The sequence below is a fragment of the Oryza sativa genome, chromosome 10, assembly GCF_034140825.1.
Source record: "Oryza sativa Japonica Group chromosome 10, ASM3414082v1".
Taxonomy (NCBI): Eukaryota; Viridiplantae; Streptophyta; class Magnoliopsida; order Poales; family Poaceae; genus Oryza; species Oryza sativa.
The window spans coordinates 4,472,962-4,494,401 of record NC_089044.1 but is presented as its reverse complement, the minus strand read 5'-3'; the positions used below and the strand labels follow the sequence as shown (position 1 = coordinate 4,494,401).

The 21,440-nt window shown below is 43.7% G+C and overlaps 2 protein-coding genes and 2 pseudogenes across 2 annotated transcripts; all 4 read left to right on the top strand.

Moving 5' to 3' along the window:
* Positions 1-7,172: 7,172 nt before the first annotated feature.
* LOC107275691 (lecithin-cholesterol acyltransferase-like 1) lies at positions 7,173-8,663 on the top strand. The gene is made up of 2 exons (NM_001425707.1): positions 7,173-7,577; positions 7,650-8,663. Exons 1-2 carry the CDS (start codon positions 7,189-7,191, stop codon positions 8,557-8,559), a joined length of 1,299 nt encoding a protein of 432 aa, NP_001412636.1. The 5' UTR covers positions 7,173-7,188; the 3' UTR covers positions 8,560-8,663.
* A 1,360-nt stretch (positions 8,664-10,023) lies between these two features.
* LOC107277365 (fructose-bisphosphate aldolase 2, cytoplasmic-like) lies at positions 10,024-11,951 on the top strand. The gene is made up of 2 exons (NM_001425708.1): positions 10,024-10,111; positions 10,550-11,951. Exons 1-2 carry the CDS (start codon positions 10,084-10,086, stop codon positions 11,596-11,598), a joined length of 1,077 nt encoding a protein of 358 aa, NP_001412637.1. The 5' UTR covers positions 10,024-10,083; the 3' UTR covers positions 11,599-11,951.
* Positions 11,952-14,829: 2,878 nt separating this feature from the next.
* Positions 14,830-16,750, top strand: LOC107279014 (lecithin-cholesterol acyltransferase-like 1; annotated as a pseudogene).
* On the top strand, positions 15,132-15,597 carry LOC107276143 (lecithin-cholesterol acyltransferase-like 1; annotated as a pseudogene).
* Positions 16,751-21,440: the final 4,690 nt, after the last annotated feature.

The following is a 21,440-nucleotide window of genomic DNA, read 5'->3' as shown; positions in this document are numbered from 1 at the left end:
GATTGTATCACAAGCGAAAGTGAAATAGCATTATCACCTAAGACCGAATCACAAATCGGTCATGTGGATGTTGGGAAAGATGATGACAATGTCTTGCGGGATAGTAGTGAAATAGAATCGAAAGTAGCTATGCATACATACCAAAGGCCGTATCCTGAACACGTAGATTCAGTCCCATACCCGCAAGGATTTGAGGTGCCCAACTTCACAAAATTCACAGGTGAGGATGCTAGAACAACAATGGAGCATATCGGCCAATTTGTTGATCAATGTGGTAAGGTCGGTAGTAATGATTTGCTTAAGTTAAAGTTGTTTCCTCTTTCTTTGTCAAACTTTGCATCTACATGGTATAGTTTACTTGCTCCTAATTCAATTTCTACATGGTCACAAATGGAGCATGAGTTTCATGGTTATTTCAAATATGCAAGCTTGATGGAGCAAAGACCGATTGATACTTCATCGGTCACTTGTGAAACTATTTCGGTTACATCTATGCCTAAGACCGGAATTGTTAGTGATCCTCTCCCTGTTAGTTCTATTGATGTTGGCAAAAAGAAAGGGAAAAGTGTTATTATTGGGGATCCTCGGCCCAAGAATAGGATCAAAAATGCGAAGGCCGAAGATCATAAAGTTGCAAAGGATGAGTCATCTAGTTTCCAAAAGACCAAAAAACCGAAGCTCACTTTTGACATGCTTATGGCTAAGTACAAGAAAGGATTAGCCGGTCAACGATTTCATAATCAAACTAGTGATTCAAAAAGACCAAGATCATCTCGTAGGAAGAGATTTGGTCAAACACCAAAGCAATCGGAGCCATCAACTAAACCAACTCCATACAAACCTCCGATTGTGATGCCATGGTATCCATATCCAATGTCACCGTTTGGTTATCCTTTTATGTATTACATGCCGTGGATGCATCAACCGCCTATGCTGTATCATCAAGGATGGAAGCAATCACCTAGGACAGTACCAAGTCATTCTAACTCAAGACAAGACCGTTTCCCACAAAGGAATCGGTCCGGTGGATCAAAGGTGAAAAAGGTGAAGAAGGTGTGGGTGAGAAAAGAAGCCAAAGCTCCGGAAGTCGTCACTATTAAGGAGGAATCTCAAGATGTTCAAGTACCTACTGGAGATGCGGCGAAAAATATACAAGCGGAGAAGACTGAAGCCGACGCCGTTGCTGTCGACATCGGCAGTCTGACCGAGACAGTTGGCCGGTCTAACTGCCAGACTACGGCCGTTCTGACCGACCCTCCTGATCAGTCTGACCGACGGCTTGTGACCGGTCTAACCGGGCCCAGAGGCCGGTCTGATCAGGGGGCATTGGAGAAGAGTGGGAAAATTGAGAGCAACATTGGAGCTTCCATTTCGACCAAAAATATGAAGAATCATTGCTTAGCTCCTGGAAAACAACCACAGCCGAAGTGGATACCTTCTGGCTTATCTCGCTCTCAAAAGAGGAGGCTACAGCGTCTTCGGGCCATAGGTCAAAAAGAAAAGGAGGCCGAAGATGTGGAGAACAAGATATGCAATAATTTAAAGCCTCGAATAGCACCTAGGCAAGTGTGGAGACCTAAAGAAGTAAAAGTTAAGAGACCGGTGATTTCCCATAGTAGTAGTGATAAATTCAATTTGATGAGAGAAGAATCATCGGTCATTAGAGATAAGTCTCCTCCACATGATGCTATGGGTGTTAGTGCGGTATCCATCTTGCCTTCGAAATCGTGCAGTCAAGAAAGCCGATTTTGCTTGGGGGGCAAGACATTAATATGCTCATGAAGGAATCAAGAGAGATGAACAGCGATGGATACGACATCACATCTTTGAGCCGCCGTTTGTCAGATGCTAAGGCAAGGTATGAGTTTATTGTGTTCATCATCATATGATATGCCTATGCCATGTTAGAACATTGCTTACTATCTAGCACATGTGTGTTTTTGCTTATCGAATTGATATTATACATACATGTTGCAAATGCCAGTTCTAAGTAGTGGAATTGGTAGGTTGGCATATAATTTGTTTGTAGTATGATTTGGCTCATGAGTCTTTGATATTTATTTAAAGCCAAATTGTATGTGTTTTTATGGATCACCATATAAGATATAGATTTTATAATTATTGCACCATGAAAGTTTTGCTTATTAGTAATTCGGCTAATGTCAATGATCAATGTGATGATTTATTCTAGAGTTGTTTTCTTTAGAAACATTGGCATTGTTAATATTTTGCATTCATGCTCAAGCCGATTACTTACATTTGTAGTTTATTGGAATTCATGTGTGTGAGGCATATGACTTTGGTGATTCATTATTGATCATACTTCAATTGGCTAAGTGTTTTGATGCCATGATGATTATTGTTTCAAAAGCCATTTGAATTAGTATTCATCTAGACATGTTAGTTGGATGCTATAATTTTTCATATGTCTAGAGAGAAGAAATTTTGGTCCAATAATTTGATACACCAAGCATCTGGCTATTATGTGAAGAGAAATTATATACTAAAGGCCGATGCTTGATTTCAAAAGTTTGGACGAAATTGGCAAAATCATAGACCAGGGGCGGTCTGACCGGCATTGCACGGCCGGTCTGACCGGTGGTACCGGCGGTCTGACCGGCTCTACATGGCCGGTCTGACCAGGTAGACAGGGCAGTCTGACCGGCATTGCGTGGCCGGTCTGACCGATCCCAGACAGGAGGCTGGGGGGCACGTTACAATTGATTAAAAGGCCGACTTAATTGTGAATTCGGACATTTGTGCCCATGAGTTAGAGGTAGCTTGGAGAATTCATTTGATTAGATATTTGAATGATCCTACACTTAAGGTTGATCGAAAGATTCGGCGGCAAGCGCTCAAATATTATATCGCCGAAAAACAGATGGAGTATTACTTAGATAATGATCAATCTAAAGTTGCTAGGAGAGTAGTACATGAAGGGATTTGTAAAATTCATCAATCGGCCCGTAAGATAAATTGGTTGCTTAGGAGAGTGGGGTTTCATTGGCCGAAAATAATTGATGATTGTTTCAAATGTTATAGAGGGAGTGAAGCTTGTTAACGGATCGGCAATGTTCAATTAGCGCCTACCGCTGTGTTGAATCCTATCATTAAACTATGGCCATTCCGAGGTTGGGCTTTGGATTTCATTGGTCAAATTTATTCTTCGTCATCAAAAGGGCATTGGTTCGTGCTAGTTGCAATGGATTACTTCACTAAGTGGGCCAAAGCCGTGCCGCTCAAGAATATTACTTGTATGGAGGTAATTGACTTTATTTTGAAGCACATTGTTCATAGATTCAGTATTCCTCAAATGTTAAAGGAGCTTCTTTTATGTCCAAAGAAGTGAGAAGTTTTGCCGAATCTTATGATATTAAGTTGTTGAGTTCTTCTCTTTACTACACTCAGGCTAATGGATAAGCCGAGTAGAGTAATAAAACATTGTTGAAATTGCCGTTTTGCTAGTTGAGGTAAATCTTGGCTCTTTTTGGTATTTCAAGCAAGACGACTTGTCGGTTGAAGATTACAAGACCTTGATGGGAAACAATTTTGAAGACGTCATTGACAAGCGTTTGAAGACTTTGAAGGAGATGAAGACACTTCAAGATGGTGTTTTCGGAGAGCGATTAATGGGAAATACATGAAGAAATACTTCCCGAGCATTTGGCAAGATGCTTAGGAAGTCCTATGGCCGGTAATTGGATTATCGCCCTGAGATAACATGTTCACTTTTAGATTCACGTATGTTCACCAAAAAGGCAGGGGGCATGTGTTTACACCCAAATTTGGCACCTATGGACGAAATAGGGAAAAATTGCCAAAGTTTGGAAAGTATCGGGTTTCCTTCACAGGGCCGGTCAGACCGCAGGTATATGGGCGGTCTGACCGGCTAGTAGGGCCGGTCTGACCGCAGGTATGTGGGCAGTCAGACCGGCAGGGTCCGAGTCCTAGTCTGTTTTCGTTGGGTCTCGGGTTTCCTTGTTCGGGAAGGCATATTTCGTGTTTCCTTTGGTTTCTATCCCGAGTTGGGCATGGAGAAGGGCCTGTAGAGGGCAAGACCAACCCCTATTTAAGGGACAAGGCCAGTTCATTGTAAAACCCCCTAATACAATCTACTTGAATCGTTCTTTTACTATGTTTTCTATTTTACCCTAGTTTTAGTCCATCTTTATCGGTTTGCACCGTAAACCGTCTGCCGCCACTGCGAGAGTGCGACATCTCTTTGTAGGTTTGTCCTGGAAATCTTCCATTTTACCCACGAGACAGGTAGTTATCCTCATATCGATCTAAATCGGTCTAGAGGCTGATTTTAATCTCTAAATCGGCTCCGCTAGCCGGTTTAGCTGTTTTTCTCTCAAACCCATCTTAATTTGGCCCTTTGGCTAGATCGAGGTAGTTGACGACTCCATATCACTGCAAGACGTTTAGGTGTTGCGATCGTGTTTGTCAACTTGTCAAAAAAAAATTGCCAACATGACACACGGCGGAATCATTACCGACGAGTTCGCCCTGAAGCGTGTGATTAGCGAGATCCTTGAAGCGAATCGTGCCACCTATGACAAATAATTACGAACGAGCTGAGTTTCGAGTTAAGGATCAGAACATTGATGTTAGGTATGTGTCAATAATATTCCTTGCATGTGTCAAATAATTATGCGCGTCTGACATTCTGAGTCACGCAGTGATGCACATTGTTGCGTAACAATAATTAATACTCCATCTCTCCATTTCATATTATAATCTGCTTTAATTTTTTAAGTTTGCTATGTTTATAAAAAATAGTAATAATTTTAACACCAAACAAACATAATATCAAATATATATTCAATGTTAGGTTTAATGAAAAATAATTTGGTATTATACGAGTTTATTTTTCTCTATAAATTTGGAAAACATATAGGATTTTGACTTAGAAAAAAGTCAAAACTTATTAAAATACGAAATAGGAGTAGTAACCAACAAATCATCTCATGGACCTTGTTGTCAATAACTCCTTATTTATGTGGAATAAGTTCAATTTAAATCCCTCATCTTGAAGTGCTAGTCGAATTAGAATGTGTTGGTCAACTTGCAATACCCAATTACTCAAGGTCCCACTGCAATTTTGTGCCTGGTTAGAGCAGACGTGATGAGCTGACCGTGGTCAATATGGTTAAATCAGCATGGGGCCCACATAGGCCCAAATGTCAGCGGGTATGTCTTATTCTTCCTCTTCTATTCCCATCTCCGTAGTCTCCCTATCCTCCCCATTTCTCTTCAAGCATGTAGGTGGCGGCCGTAGTGTAAGTGATGGAGCACTATGTGATGACAATGGTTACTCGGCTTCGGAGAACATGGGACGACGGCAAGGCGATGCCTCTAGCACGGGGAGCCATGGTGAAGCAGCCACTAGGGACTTGCAGCGGCAAGTGGAGCAACACAGGACTGGTGACCACTGTAGAGTGCATGGTGAGAGCGTTAGTATTGCAGCGAACGGGTGGGGGAGGTGGTCCATTTCGTCCAACCCGTGCTGACGTCGCCTCGCACCGCTGGTCCCATCATCCCGCGGGATGCTGGTGAAGTGGGGGATTTGAGGCCGGTGCGTGTGGAAGGCATGCCTTCCTCAGTTCTTACTGAGTTCCGGCCTACATTACACGTCTGTCCTACCGACATTATGACCACTGGAGGTGTTAAATTAAGTTGTTTTTTTTGGGTTTCCTCCCTATTCTCTCGATTCAATCTTTATAAGTCGGTTAGAGGATAGGATAAGAAAAGTCCCATCCTATATGTACTCGTGCTCTATCCATCCAATGGAATCATTGTGTTGAGGCCATGTCAGATTTCACCGTTGTACAGGAGTATTTAATTAACTAGGTGATTCCCTGCACTTCGCTGCAGGAATTTATATTTTTTCCATTACAATCAAGGTAGAGGTAAAAAGAAAACAAATGAAATCTCAGGGCTTATCTGTATTAATCATGAATCAAACAAATGAAACCCACACTTTAATGTGAAAACATATTGACAAGTTTGTGTTAAATATTATAAAAATGATAGATAAATTTGTAAAAATATTGTGAAAATGATGTGAGGGGTAATGATTGGATATGTTTGCATGTTGATTTGTATAATTAAATAGATTGTAGATGATGTTGCCTGTTTGCATGAGGTGAATATGTAATTATTGCTAGTGGGTGATGATGTGGCATGGTCGCATGTTAAGCTTTAGCGTTAGTGGGTTTTAACTTTATAGAAAGTATAGATTGGCAGCTTATGCGCACTTGTTTTTTTCACCTAATGGCAGTGTTTAGTTCCATTCAAACTTTCAAAAATTCCGTTACATCAAATGTTTGGACATATGCATGTAGTATTAAATGTGGACAAAATAACCAATTGTATAGTTTGCATGTAAATTATGAGATGAATCTTTTGAGCCTAATTACGCCATGATTTGATAATATGATGCTACAGTAAACATTTGCTAATGACGGATTAATTAGGCTTACTAAATTCGTCTCACAATTTACACACAGAATCTGTAATTTGTCTTGTTATTAGTTTCCATTTAATACTTCAAATGTGTATCCGTATACTTAAAATTTTTTTTTGGCAGGCCAACAATTCGGAGAAGCTTGTCTACTGGGACACTTGAGTAAGGAAATTGAGAGATGGGGCGGTGAATGTGACCACTGACCAGCGTGTTGGCGCTGGATATGCACGGAGATGATCCGGAGGAAGATTCTTCAAAGCCGTCACGATCATCAGTACGACACACTCGAGAATAATTATGGCGAGTTCACCCTCACCCTCTATTGCATTGTGTGATAAGCTAGAATTTGGAAGCGGAGCTATGGACGAAAGAAATTTGTTTTGCTACATGCTAGAAGGTGCCAAGACTGAACAGTACTCCGTAGTGCGGAGTACAGTACGAGGAAAAACACTAGCTAGTAGTGAGAATAGTCAGACCGATAGTGGACAGGACATGATACCGAGAGATAAAGACGTAAAAGAGGAATATGAGAAAGACATGTAAAATTGTTATGGATTTTTATGTATCTGTTTTAGTATGAAAAGATGTCATTATTACCGAAACATTTATTCCATTTTAAGAGAGGCATATCATAAATGGGAGTGTTGAATTTACATCCTGTATTAGAACTACAACCCTGCCCTTTTTTGGACTTACGAGGTGCATCTTCAGCTCGATCCATGGCGACTCAACTCCCTCGGCTGCTCCCGTTACTCCTCTTTCTCCCCTTCTTCCACATCGCCGCCTCAACCTCGCCGTCCGGCCTCCACCCCGTCGTGCTGCTGCCGGACACCACCTGCAGCCAGCTCGAGGCACGCCTCACGGACGCCTACGTGCCGCCGTCGCCGCAATGCGCCGCGCACCACAAGGATCACGACGGCCGGTGGTTCCGGCTGTGGAAGAACACCACGGAGCTCGACGACCCAGCCGTTGCCCCCTGCGTCGCCGACCAGCTCCGCCTCGTCTTCGACCACGTCGCCGGCGACTACCGCAACGTCCCCGGCGTGGAGACGCGCGTCCTGGACTTCGGCTCCACCCGTGGGTTCCTCGCCGACGAGCCCGCCAACAGGTCCGCGGCCATGTCACCAACATAATAATCATCGTGAAAACTGAAAAGCTCTCATGGTTCCTACATGAGCAGAAACCGGTGCATGGGAAGGCTCGTCGAGGCGTTGGAGGAACTCGGCTACCGCGACGGCGAGAACCTCTTCGGCGCGCCGTACGACTTCCGGCAGTCGCCGGTGGCGCTGGGGCAGCCATGTAGGGCGTTCTCGCGGTACAGGCAGCGGCTCCGGGCTCTCGTCGAGCACGCGAGCAGGGCGAATGGGGACAGACCGGTCGTCCTCGTGTCGCACAGCGAAGGCGGCTACTTCGCGCTCGAGTTCCTCAACCGGAGCCCCTTGCCGTGGCGGCGGAGGCACATCAAGCACTTCGTCATGGCCTCCACCGGCGCCGGCGGGTTCGTGAGGTTCATGGAGGTCGTCGCGTCCTGCGTCAGCGACGTGTCCCCGCTTGCACGCGTGAGGAGGAGCGTCCCCAGCAAGTTCACGCCGCTGCCGTCGCCCAAGGTGTTCGACCGCGACACGCCGCTGGTGGTTACGCGGGACAAGAACTACACCGCGCACGACATGCCGGCGTTCCTCGCGGCGGCGGGGCTACCGGAGTTCGAGGTGACGCTGTACGAGACGAGGGAGCTGCCCATGGCGATGAACTTCAGAGCTCCTGTTGTGCCGACGACGTGCATCAACGGCATCGGCGTGCCCACGGCGGAGAAGCTGGTGTACTGGGACGGCAACTTCGGCGAGGCCCCCGAAATCGTGTACGGCGACGGCGATGGGCTTGTCAATTCGGCGAGCATATTGGCCCTCGACACGGTGATCGGCGATGATCCGATGCAGCAGTACTACAAGTCCATCAAGATCGCCGGCATGTATCACGCCGGCGTTATCTCCGACGGTGTCGCCTTGGAGCGTTTGATCAGTGAGATTCTTCGGGAGAGTTTTGTGCAAGATTCCAAGAAGGTGGATTATCGTCGAGTTGCTCAACTCTAAGTTGATCACTTTTTCTATTCTCTTTAACTCATCGTTTAGATCAACATGTATGCGCTACTTGTAATGTATTCACTTGGTTCCACATTATAAAATGTTTTCGTATCACTTACACACGTATAAATAAATCTGAAAACGTATATAAAACACCTATATGAATCCATGTATAAACTATAAACCTATTCAAACCAACATATTACAATACGAAATACAGTAAGTAACTGTTTAATCCTAACTTTTCTACTCATATATTTGTAACTAAAATAAAATGCTTCCTCCGTTCCATATTATAAGTCACTTTAATATATTTGTAAGTCAAAAAAAAATTTTAAGTGTAACTAAGCTTATAAAAAATATAGTAATATTTCAAACACAAAATAAATATATTATTAAAATATATTAAATATTACATTTACATGCATCATCCTCCTATATATTTACGTCTTTATCTATCAGTATTGTTTGTCTCGGGACTCCAGTCGGTCTGACTTTTCTCACTACAAGCATTTTTCCTCGTACGGTCTGTCTTGTGACTCCAAGCTTCGAGTTGCTCAACTCTAATTTACCAGCACTAGGATTTCTATCAGTTGATCACTTCATTCTCTTCAACTCATCGTTTAGAACATCAACACGTGCATGGTTCCATTATAGTTGTTTCATCATTACCTTTTTTTTTAATAAATAACGCAGTTGACTTTTAGACATGCTTAATTATTCATCTTATTCAAAAATTAAGTAATTATAATTCATTTTGATATGATTTTTTATCATTAAAAAATCGGTGGCGCTAATACGCATAGAATGCAGTTTGAGCGCCGCACAACGCTCCCTCCATCCAGTTTTCTCTTTTTTTACCACCCCACCTTTACTCAGTATCCCACCATTCCTCTAGATTTTTTCTGTTATCTCATTTTAGTAAAATATTTACCATATGGTTTTTCTTTCCGAGTTTTCTGCTTTTCGAGTGTCTCTCGACGTTTCAAAAGTAACAAATTTACTCTACTAAGTTTTCCATTTGCTCCCAACATCCCACCTTTGCACCTTCAAAAATAACAAATTTACTCGCATGAATGTCCCATCAAAAGTAACAAATTTACTTGCATGAATGCCCCTACACCATTCCTAGATGGCCGTAATAAAATTACTACCAGCTTACAACGCTAGTAATTCTTTTACCAGTAATAAATATTGTTTAGACTTCGTAGTATGTGAGTAGGGTTGTAAACGGATGGAGAAGAGAGAGAAGAAGTACCACGATAGATAAACAGGTACTATAGATAGCTTTATATGTTATCTACCACTCAGGTAATAGACGAATATCCTATTATTGTCCGTACAGTTACAACCATTCTATTCTTGTTTATGGACTACAACTTTCTTCGTACACACATGCACCTCCACAAATCTCTCTTGGCCTAAAATTATGCAGCACCCCTTCACACCCCATTCCTCATAGCCATCTCCTCTCCTCTTGACCCCATTTCGGTGCTTAACCAAACTCACCATAATATCAGTTCATCCACAACAATGTCGGCCTACTGCGGCAAGTACAAAGGTATGATCCATCCACAATCATCCTTCTCTCTTGGTGTTCTTCTCTCCAGTACTAGGGTCATGCGCATGGATTTGTGTGGTCTTAGATCTAGTTTTGGTGATAGGATTCGGGAAGAGTTTTCCATTCAGCATCTGTAAATCGATCGTGTACTTTAATTTATCTCGCCATATAGTGCATGTACTTATTAATCTAATGGAGATTGCTTTTATCATAAAAATACGTTAAGATTCATTTTATTAATACAAATGGCATCTCTAGTGATAAATTGTGCATTATTTTGTGACACAGTTAAGTTGATCTAGATGGCATGCATGCATGACTTGGTTGGATTAAATAAGCATCTATCAGGCATAATTTACACTAGGCAATTGGGATAAATCAATAATTAAATCCACAAGGAGATGCTGAAATTGTATTTGTATGCTGTATATCTTACAGATGAGCTCATAAAGAATGCTGCCTACATTGGCACCCCGGGCAAGGGTATCCTCGCTGCGGACGAGTCCACTGGCACCATCGGCAAGCGCTTCGCCAGCATCAATGTTGAGAACGTCGAGGATAACCGCCGTGCCTTCCGCGAGCTCCTCTTCTGCACCCCTGGCGCCCTCCAGTACATCAGCGGCGTGATCCTCTTCGACGAGACCCTCTACCAGAAGACCAAGGATGGCAAGCCCTTCGTCGATGTCCTCAAGGAGGCCGGTGCCCTCCCCGGCATCAAGGTGGACAAGGGCACCATCGAGGTCGCCGGCACCGACAAGGAGACCACCACCCAGGGCCACGATGACCTCGGCAAGCAATGCGCCAAGTACTACGAGGCCGGTGCCCGCTTCGCCAAGTGGCGTGCCGTCCTCAAGATCGGACCCAACCAGCCCTCCCAGCTTGCCATTGATCTGAACGCCCAGGGCCTTGCTTGCTACGCCATCATCTGCCAGGAGAACGGGCTGGTGCCGATCGTCGAGCCGGAGATCCTCGTCGATGGCCCTCACGACATCGATCGATGCGCGTACGTCTCCGAGGTGGTCCTCGCCGCGTGCTACAAGGCGCTGAACGAGCACCATGTCCTCCTCGAGGGCACCCTCCTGAAGCCCAACATGGTCACCCCGGGTTCCGACGCCAAGAAGGTGGCGCCGGAGGTCATCGCGGAGTACACCGTCCGCACCCTCCAGAGGACCGTCCCTCCTGCTGTGCCGGCCATCGTCTTCCTCTCCGGTGGACAGAGCGAGGAGGAGGCGACGCTGAACCTGAACGCCATGAACAAGCTCAGCGCCAAGAAGCCGTGGTCGCTGTCCTTCTCCTTTGGCCGTGCCCTGCAGCAGAGCACGCTCAAGGCCTGGGCTGGCAAGACGGAGAACGTAGAGAAGGCCAGGGCGGCCTTCCTCGTCAGGTGCAAGGCCAACTCCGAGGCTACCCTGGGTACTTACAAGGGTGATGCTGTCCTCGGCGAGGGCGCTGCTGAAAGCCTGCACGTCAAGGACTACAAGTACTGATCTGCATCAGGCGCTGGCCTGCTATGGCTTGGCTACCTGATCGATTTCCCATTCTGGGGCCGTTACATAATGCGGTTTTGATATCTAGAGGCTCTAACAGGATTCACAATTTCGGATCGGAATTTCAGAATTTTTCCCTTTCCGATAGATCGAACCCTGGAGCACAATATATCTGTGGTTATCTAAAAGCCTTGTCTTAATAATCCAGAACCTTTTTTTTTCTTGTAAAATATTTGCTGATGAACATCAGCTGGCCCGGAGTTTTTATTTTTATCAATCACTTTGTAACTGTCTGATTTGCCCGGTGCTGTGTGATTTTGTTGAATGAAATTAACTTCACTTCTTTGAGTTTAGTCGATTGAGCTGCTCTATTTCAATATGAAGCTTTGAAGCCTTAAAATTGTTGAATTTATAAGCCTATAACGATTTAATTTATTCCATATATAAATCATGACATTGCAGATTTAAACTAGCATAAACGCATCATTAGATCTACACATATAAACTAGACAATAAAGCATGAACAGGGAGCAGTCGTGCGAAGCGCTTCCCGAAAACCTTATTGCCGCCTTCTCCTGGTGCTGAACGTCGAAGGCGGAGGTTCCGAACTTGATCAGGACGCCTGCACGATCTCCACTCAGCTTATATAGAGATATCAGGGCGCCTGCACGATCTCCGCTTAGCTTATATAGAGATATCAGGACGCTTGATCAGGACTCCTGCACGACGTACGATCTCCGCTTAGCTTATATAGAGATATCAGGACGCTTGATCAGGACACTGTTGATGGTCGTCTGCGATCAGTTTCGCCCGTCAATATTACCAAAATAAAGGAGAACTAGTTATACTTGCAATGCATATTTATGTTAAAATAATAAATATTCTACTAGCACTAGGATTACTAAGCTCTTGCAGAGAATAAACATAAAACGGAGGAGAATTGACATCAAAATAGGCGATCAATCAATCGGATGATATCGAGAATCAGACTTATCAATAAATGAGCCAAGAACGCAGAAATGACACGATTAATTGGGCCAAAATTCACAAGTCTGAAGTGAGCAATAGAAGAGGTGGCCGCCAGCCAAAAATGGGCTGGATTGGGCTAGCCCCTAGTTTGGAAACGGAATCTGTCGATCGGATTTTTTTTCGGAAACGGAAACGGAAACGAAAACGAATTGGAAACATTTTCTTGGAAACAGAATCGAATATGATAAGGGCAGTTTCCATCGGAACTCAAAATCGGTCGGAAACTTTCCGAAAAATTTATCGGAATTATAAAGGCCCATACCATAGTCTATAATTCCCCCCCACCCCGGCCATCCCAAAATTTGAGACTTGGGAATTGGATTTGACATAGTTTAAAACATAGTTTGAGGGATTTTTGAATTCCGATAAATTTTCGTTACCATATCAACGCCGGTCCGTTTTCGCTCCGTTTTCGGCTTCGACAATATTTGATTCCATTTTTATATCCGGGGTTTCCGATTCCGAAAAAAAATATAAAAACGAAAACGATAAATGTTGTTTCCATCCGTTTTCGTACCGATTTCATCCTACACATAATACTATTGCACTGTCATCCCTCCCTCTCATCTCTGACTCGAGTTCTATGCTATTCGTTCCTCTCCAGTCTCCTCCCTATTTTCATATACTAAACTACTCCCTCCTTCGCAAATTGATCATCACATATGTTTATGCACCAAAATCAAGGATAATTTAAATCATATCAATCAAGATACCATGCACACATTCTCCCACAATATATGCATCGATTAAAACACCATGCCAATTACATCTTAGCATGTGCATACTCACATGCTATATTAATTGTAGTCTAATGAAATTCGTGTTCATGCGGTTATATGATAATTAATTTAAGAAATTTTAAATTCCATTATATGATGATCAATTTGGGAAGGAGGGAGTATTTGCCTAATTATAAAAATAATTTTAAGCTACACTTGTAATTTTCTAATCTAATTGTTTCTTTATTTATAATTAATAAAGCAATAATTCAAGATCCATGTGCCGATATTTATTTATATAAAAATATGACATTTTGGCACATTCCACCGTGCACTTTGCAGGTCACCCAAAGAGCGATGGAATACTAAAAAGCATTATCAACATATATTTCCTTATTATACATCAATCTAGAAATATGAATCGCTAAATTAAATCAATATTATTAAAAAAATGTAAATTCATGTTTTAACGGTGCGCAACATCCCTAACATTTTACGTGTCATTCGAATTTCCACTAAAGATTTTGGAATAATTCAACATCATAAGTTGCACTATCATATATTATTTTGCAACCATACGTAACTAAACTAATTAGACATTCCGTACATAAAAAATAGCTCGAACACAAATAGTCCAAGCGACTACGTAGAAATAAATTCATAGGGACAATCATCCGAATTGCCAAAAAAATAAATTAATTCAACAAACAGGTTGTAAGTACATTGTTTCGCAAGCAAGGTATAATTAAATTAGATATACACTACATAAGGAAAATAACTATCTGAAATCTGATTTGTATAAAAAAAATTGGTGCCTTCAGTTAGAGAAAATAATCCGATTACTTCATGATTACTTTTGCAATTAATATGCTCAAATAATCAAAACAAGTCAAATGATCTTCTGCCTAAGTGTTTTAAACTTATTTTATTTATCATTTAATCGACTTTAGATGATGGTTGCTTTTTACTATAAAGCCACCACCTGTTACCCCATAAATACTCCTAGGCCTTTTAAATCGATGAACTCATTATTTCTAATGGTTAGAAATAATATTTATGATACATCGCATTCAAAAAATATATATTGCACAACTATATTTCTTCATCCAGCATTATTCACACTAGGTTGCAACTCTATATGGAACGTTCACATATGGATTCTCTCTCAAACTAAAAAATAATATTTGGCTATATAAACCCATATATTTAGTGGAGCCTCATATCTCACCGAATTCATCCGTCAATGAACAATGACAACCTATATTCAATTAAAAAACTTCTTACTTTTGACTTTACACTTAATTTGGTATACATGTTTTATTACACAAAATAAATCTACCTTCTTTTTAGATGGTGAAAAATATTATAAATAATTGCTTGGAGGGATTAATTAAATATGATATGTTATAAAGCTAATTAATAGCTAGGTTAGAAAATTATAAAAGCAATGCTAATAAAAACAATTATGGAAAAATCGTATACATGAGATGTTCATACAAAGTCTGTAACACATAACACATGTTCGCGCGAATGCAAGGCTGTCTTTCTAGCTTGTCCCAAAGTCATATAAAAAAAATAGGGGGAGTAAGTATTACGTAGGTGTAGGTGGCTCAAAATAGCAAAACCGTTTTTCTTTTCGAGAGGAAGGAACACTGATTGCAACTGTGGTACCCATGCACTGTGCATACACCAATAAGATCAGCATGCAGCCACGTGGTAGATGGGCTATCACTATCAGCACCCACCTATCCTTATCGTCGGCACCCTGTATCTCCACGTCGATCAATGGCCACCACACAGCTGCATCGGCTGCTGCCGCTCCTCCTCTTCCTCCCATTCTTCTACCTCGCCGGCGGACGGCGGCACACCACCACCTCCCCGCCGCGCCGGCGCGACGCGCCCTCCGGTGGTCTCCCCCCGGTCGTGCTGCTGCCGGGGAGCACCTGCAGCTAGCTGGAGGCACGCCTCACGGACGCCTACGTGCCGCCGTCGCCGCAATGCGCCGCGCACCACCACGAGGCCGACGGCCGGTGGTTCCGGCTGTGGAAGAACACCACGGAGCTGGACGACCCCGTCGTCGCGCGCGCCCTGCGTCGCCGACCAGCTCCGCCTCGTCTTCGACCACGCCGCCGGTGACTACCACGGCGTCCCCGGCGTGGAGACTCGTGTCCTGGACTTCGGCTCCACCCGTGGGTTCCTCGCCGACGTGCCCGCCAACAGTTCAGCTCGCCGAGACTACTGTCTCCCATGAATTGCGCCAACAAAAACACATCGATCGTGACGAGAAATACTGTGGTTTGTACACGCGAGCAGAGACCTCTGCATGGGAAGGCTCGTCGAGGCGTTGGAGAAAGTCGGCTACCGCGACGGCGAGACCTTGTTCGGCGCGCCGTACGACTTCCGGCAGGCGCCAGCGGCACCGGGGAAGCCGTGCAGGGCGTTCTCGCGGTTCCGGCGTCAGCTCCGGGCGCTTGTCGAGCACGCGAGCAGGACGAACGGGGACCAACCGGTCGTCCTCGTGTCGCACAGCCAGGGCGGCTACTTCGCGCTCGAGTTCATCAACCGGAGCCCCATGGCGTGGCGCCGGAGGCACGTCAAGCACTTCGTCATGGCGTCCACCGGCGCCGGCGGGTTCGTGCTGGGATTGCAGTCCCTGGTCTCCGGCGTCAGCGACGCCTCCCCGATGGGCCTTGCCGGGAGGAGCCTCGCCTGCAAGTTCACGTCGCTGCCGTCACCCAAGGTGTTCGACCGCGACACGCCGCTGGTGGTCACGCGGGACAAGAACTACCGGAGCTCCTGACGGCAGTCGGTCTCCCGGCGTACGAGGTGACGCTATACAAGACGAGGGCGCTGCCGGTGGCGATGAATTTCAGGGCGCCGGCGGTGCCGACGACGTGCATCAACGGCGTCGGCGTGCCGACGACGGAGAAGCTGGTGTACTGGGACGGCGACTTCAGCCAGGCCCCGGAGATCGTGTACGGCGACGGCGATGGGGTCGTCAATTCGGCGAGCATACTGGCTCTCGACACGGTGATCGGCGAAGATCCGAGGCAGGGGTACTACAAGTCCGTCAAGATCGCCGGCACGTCTCACGACGGCGTTGTCTCTGATGGTGCCGCCTTGGAGCGTCTGGTTAGTGAGATTCCTCGGGAGAATTTTGTGCAAGCTTCGAAGGAGGAGGATAGTCGGGTTGCTCAACTGTAATTTATCAGCACTGGGATTCCTATTAGTTGATCACTTCATTCTCTTCAACTCATCGTACACGGCCAGACAATAATTCCGCCGTGTTTAGTTACAAAGTTTTTCTTCAAACTTTCAACTTTTTCATCATATCAAAACTTTGCTACACACAAAAACTTCCAATTTTTCCGTCACTTCGTTCCAATTTCAACCAAACTTTTAATTTTGGTGTGAACTAAACACAGTTCATTAGAAATAATTAGACGGGTGCTCGGGCGTACTTTCCCCTAATGTTCGGCTGTGGTCCTTTCTCCATCAAAAGTTGATGAATTTTTGGATAATTGTGACGCGTTTTTTAAACTGATAAATAGTGTGTTTCGTGCGAAAACTTTCTATATGAATATTGCTCTAAAATATCAGATTAATCTATTTTTTAAGTTTGTAATAATTAAAACTTAATTAATCACACGTTATTGCCACCTAATTTTTTTATAAAACACTTAATTTTTATCTTTATATCTGAATATAGAGATTCAAACACCACCGTCAGCATCGAACTGAGTTGGGGCTTGGACTCCTGTTGTTACTAGTCGGGCACTCAAGGCCTCAACTCGCTGCAGCCTAGCAAGTAGCTGGGCCAAGTGCACCACTGTGCGGAATGGATCCATCCGCCACAAAAGACGCTCTTAAAAGAGCAAACACTCGTGGGTTTACTTTAAATAAATAGGCCTGTTAAGGCTGTGTTTAAATAAACACTTGTCGGTGAAAAGTTTCGGTGTGTCACATCGGATATACAGATTGTATTAAACGTAGACTAATAACAAACAAATTGTAGATTCCGCATGTAAACTGCGAGATGAATTTATTAAGTCTAATTAATCCATCATTAGCAAATATTTACTGTAGCACCACATTATTAAGCAAATGTTTACTGTAACACCACATTGTCAGATCATGAAGCGATTAGGTTTAAAAGATTTATCTCGTAATTTTCACACGATCTATGTAATTATTTTATTTATCTATATTTAATACTCCATATATGTGTCTAAACATTTGATGTGACAAGGTGAAAAAATTCACCAGGAATCTAAACAGGCCCTAAATAGAAATATCCAAAAAGAAAGTCCGACAAACACGCAGCTGCACGTGGGGTCGTAGGATCGTACGATCGCGTGGGATGTTGGACTAGCGATCGATCGTGCATTAGACATACGCGTGCATTACCCAAACGGTTGCCCTTTGGGATTTTTCACCATACGCGTCGTACAGTCACGCCACCATTCTAGATTAATCACGCGCCTATGGCTAACGGCTACACACACCCATGGCCCAATGCCTGCCGCAAGAGCAGCCCAGCCAACGAACCAGCACTTTGGTCAGCACAAAAAAATCAAAAAAAGCCAATGTCTGATGGTTTTTGAGCTAGCTTTGCCGAGAATTAAAAAAAGGTAAAATTTTGATGTTTTAAATAAATAAACAAACCATCAGACAAAAAAAAGCAAGGATCAATTAAACAACATCAAAAAAATTAGATCAAAGCATATGAAGGATATATTGAAGATTTCCCCACCAGCATGTAAAAACATCTCCCTCTCTCTACGTCACCTGCATTAACCATTAAGTATTCTATAGGCTTTAGCACGTTTATGGATGAAAATATTGGAAAATAATAAATTTTCAGTTCTGAAAAAACAATAGTAAATTCTTGAGAAAATGTGAAAGCAATACGGGCACTTGATAAGCTTAGGAACTGCTAACATGCTGATCGACCTTGGGTGTTGGCCAATTGAGCTGGAAGTCACTACACCGGATCGGTCACCTCTGACGGGTCTAAACCCTCACTTTTGACGGGTTCGGCCTGGTCAGAGATTAGTGGTCACTGATAATTTTGAGTTACCTGTGATGGGTGAAGGCTCGTCAGAGTTAAGAGTCACCTCAAATGGGCCCCAATTAAAACCTATCACTGGTGAAAGTCACCTCTGACTAGTCCTAACCAAAACCCGTCACGGGTGAGAGTCACCTCTGACGGGTTTATATTTTAACACGTTACTGATCATAATTGGGAACGCCACTGGTGTGAAATAAGGAAAAATAAAAAAGAGAAACACCAGCCTCCTAACTTACCATCACATTTATTTGTATTGAATGCATCTGGCATTCACAAATAAAAAAATTGTCACAATTCTTCTTGTGTCCATCGCAGTTGTCCTAATAACGAAAATAAAAAATAAAAATCACGGGAATCTCACCATAGGAATCAAAATACAGTAGCAACAATGCAACATCCCCCAAATTGATTGATAAGAGTAGACTTTGTTAATAACCCTTACGACAGTCAGGTGGTGGCGACTGGCGACTGGAGCTTGGGCGGGGAGCCAACATCCCCGAAATTGATTGATAAGAGACTAGAGCCCCAAATTGGTGGCGACTGGAGACTGGAGTCACATCCCCAAATTGATTGATAAGAGAAGACTTTGCTAATAACCCTTACGACAAGCCAGGGCCCGAAAACGGTAACAGATCCATCTCATACAGTTGGCCTAATACTGCAACTCACTGCGTTTTTTGGTCCGGGCAACCATCCTTATAAGCTGCTCCCTCTCTTCTCAAATTGGCGAGGTGGGACTAAAGCTAGCTACAGCTTCACAGCCGCTGCTCTCTGCTCGCTGGCTGCACTGCCGCTTCTTTGCTGCTGCTCCTGCTGCTTGCTCACATGGGCCGGCCAAGGCCCAAGGCATGCTGCTGCTGGGCTACTTTGCTGTGGGCTGCACGCATGGGCCAAGGCCCAAAGCTCATACTAGGAAATTAACTTAGACCTATATATTAACATGGGGAAGATCCGTACTGAGCTGGTCGCCTATCTCTAAATTGCTCTAGGCCAAGCACGCTTAACCTCAGAATTCTTTAGAGATCGGCTTCCGAAAAAGAAGTTGCAACTTGTTGATATAAGTATTCTATTAATCCTATTAAGCCCTGGGTCGGGATGTCACACACGTCATTGCATATCTCTGGTAAGCAAGCTACACAATTATATCAAGATAAATGTAAGGTAAAGTCGGTACTTAAATAATAAGAGTGAGGTAAAATACCGAGACTGAATAAAAAAGATTATTTCATTAATTTTACAAGTCTTACAAAAAAAAGAGAAAAGCTACTAGAGTCATACCCGAATTCTCCTGAAGACTCGAGGACTAAGAAAACTATTTTATTTTCTACACCACTAGCACTAGAATACTAATTAAACTTGAGAAGAGCTTGATTCTTGTTGCTTGAGTGTGTGAAGAAGTGAGTGAGGTGAGCTCCTTTTATAGGTTCAGTATGACAGTTATGATGGTTGGAAAGGTTAGAATCCTGGACGTCCACGCTAAACCCTAGCCTGAACGGCTGAGATGGGGGTTCAGTCGAATCTTGGCCTGGCCTAGAAGGCCCAATTTTTTGCAGGCCTCCTCCTGGTTGATTCCTTAGTCCAGTGACGTGGTGTTTTGGGCCTTTTGAGATTATTTCTTTGGATTTGTAGGCCCATCTATCCACAAGTCTACCTCTTGACGACTTCCAATTGATTGTTCGTTTGTTTTTCGTCGAACTGCAATCGAATAGAATCCAAGTACAAGTGGAAATAAATTATTCTAAAACAAATATGAATTGCAAGCATAGCTAGTTCTCCATTATTTTGTGTATATTGACAGTTGAAATTGCTCTATAACGACCATCAAGGAAGGCCGAGAGCCCCAAGTGCAGGGTGACGAGTGGCTTTGGGCAGAGGGTGACGAGTGGCTTTGGGCAGGATTTGGCGCAAGGCGGCGTCGACCAAGGTGATGGCACGGCGTGGCTAGAGCGGCAGCTAGAGGTGGAGAGAGAGGTAGAGCGTGGCGACGGCTCTAGGGCAAGGTAAAAACTTGGGAAAAAGGTGGAAAAGGGAGAGGAGGTCCAGGGCGTGCTATTTATAAGCAAAGAGGGAGGAGATCGGCTTGGATACGGTGGGGTTTGGCGGCAGAAGAGTTAGGGTTCGCCGGCAAAATAGGAGATCAAAACCGTTCCTATTCACGGAGATAAATCACGAGATTTCTTCGATTACTTGAGGGGAAAGAAACAGGAGGATAAGGGAAAGAAATCCCCTCAACCAATTTGTGAAATGGAACAACGAAACGGCCAAATTAGGAGGGGAATCAACACCGGGTCGGGCACTGCCTCAGGCCGGAGGTTGAAAAGGCACGGTAGCAAGAGGGATGAAAAGTAGACTGGGGAAAAAGACAGGCCCGAAAGGAAGGAGGAAAGGAGGGCGGCCCGAGAGAGAGGAGATGAAGGAGGGGCATGCGGGCCAAGGGAGGGGTGGTAGACATTGGGAAGAAAATGGCCCAAGAACCCAAGAGAGAGATTTTATTTGTTTTCCATTTATATTTAATTGGTTTAATGAACTTTGTGATATTAAAATTAGATATTGAGCTCCGAAAATTCACAGGAAATTCTAGAGAGTATTTTAGAGCATGAAGAATATTACAAAAATATTTCCGGCCATGATTTTTAAAGGAAAATTTTTAATTCCCTCAATAATTGACTTGATTAAATTGCTTTAACTTTTAATATAATTTCTAGAAATGCATTATTATTATGATTTTTAATCCCGAATGAAAATCGGGGCATGACAAGTATTAAGTATTGTAATACAATGTGCCATGCACTTATTACGCGGTTGATAATTTTATAATAGCTTAAGGAGTGGAAATGTTATACTATAGTTGTGGTAGTAAATGAGGCAAAATCATTTATACAGGTTTAGGCTGCGTGGTGCATAATACCCTACTCCTGTGGGGTTCTTTCCGTTATATTTTTTTTCAGAGACTAAAGGATGGTGCAAATCCTATGGAGTTTTTTTGTGTTTCCTACAACCCTTTCTGAAGTCCTTGGCTCTCC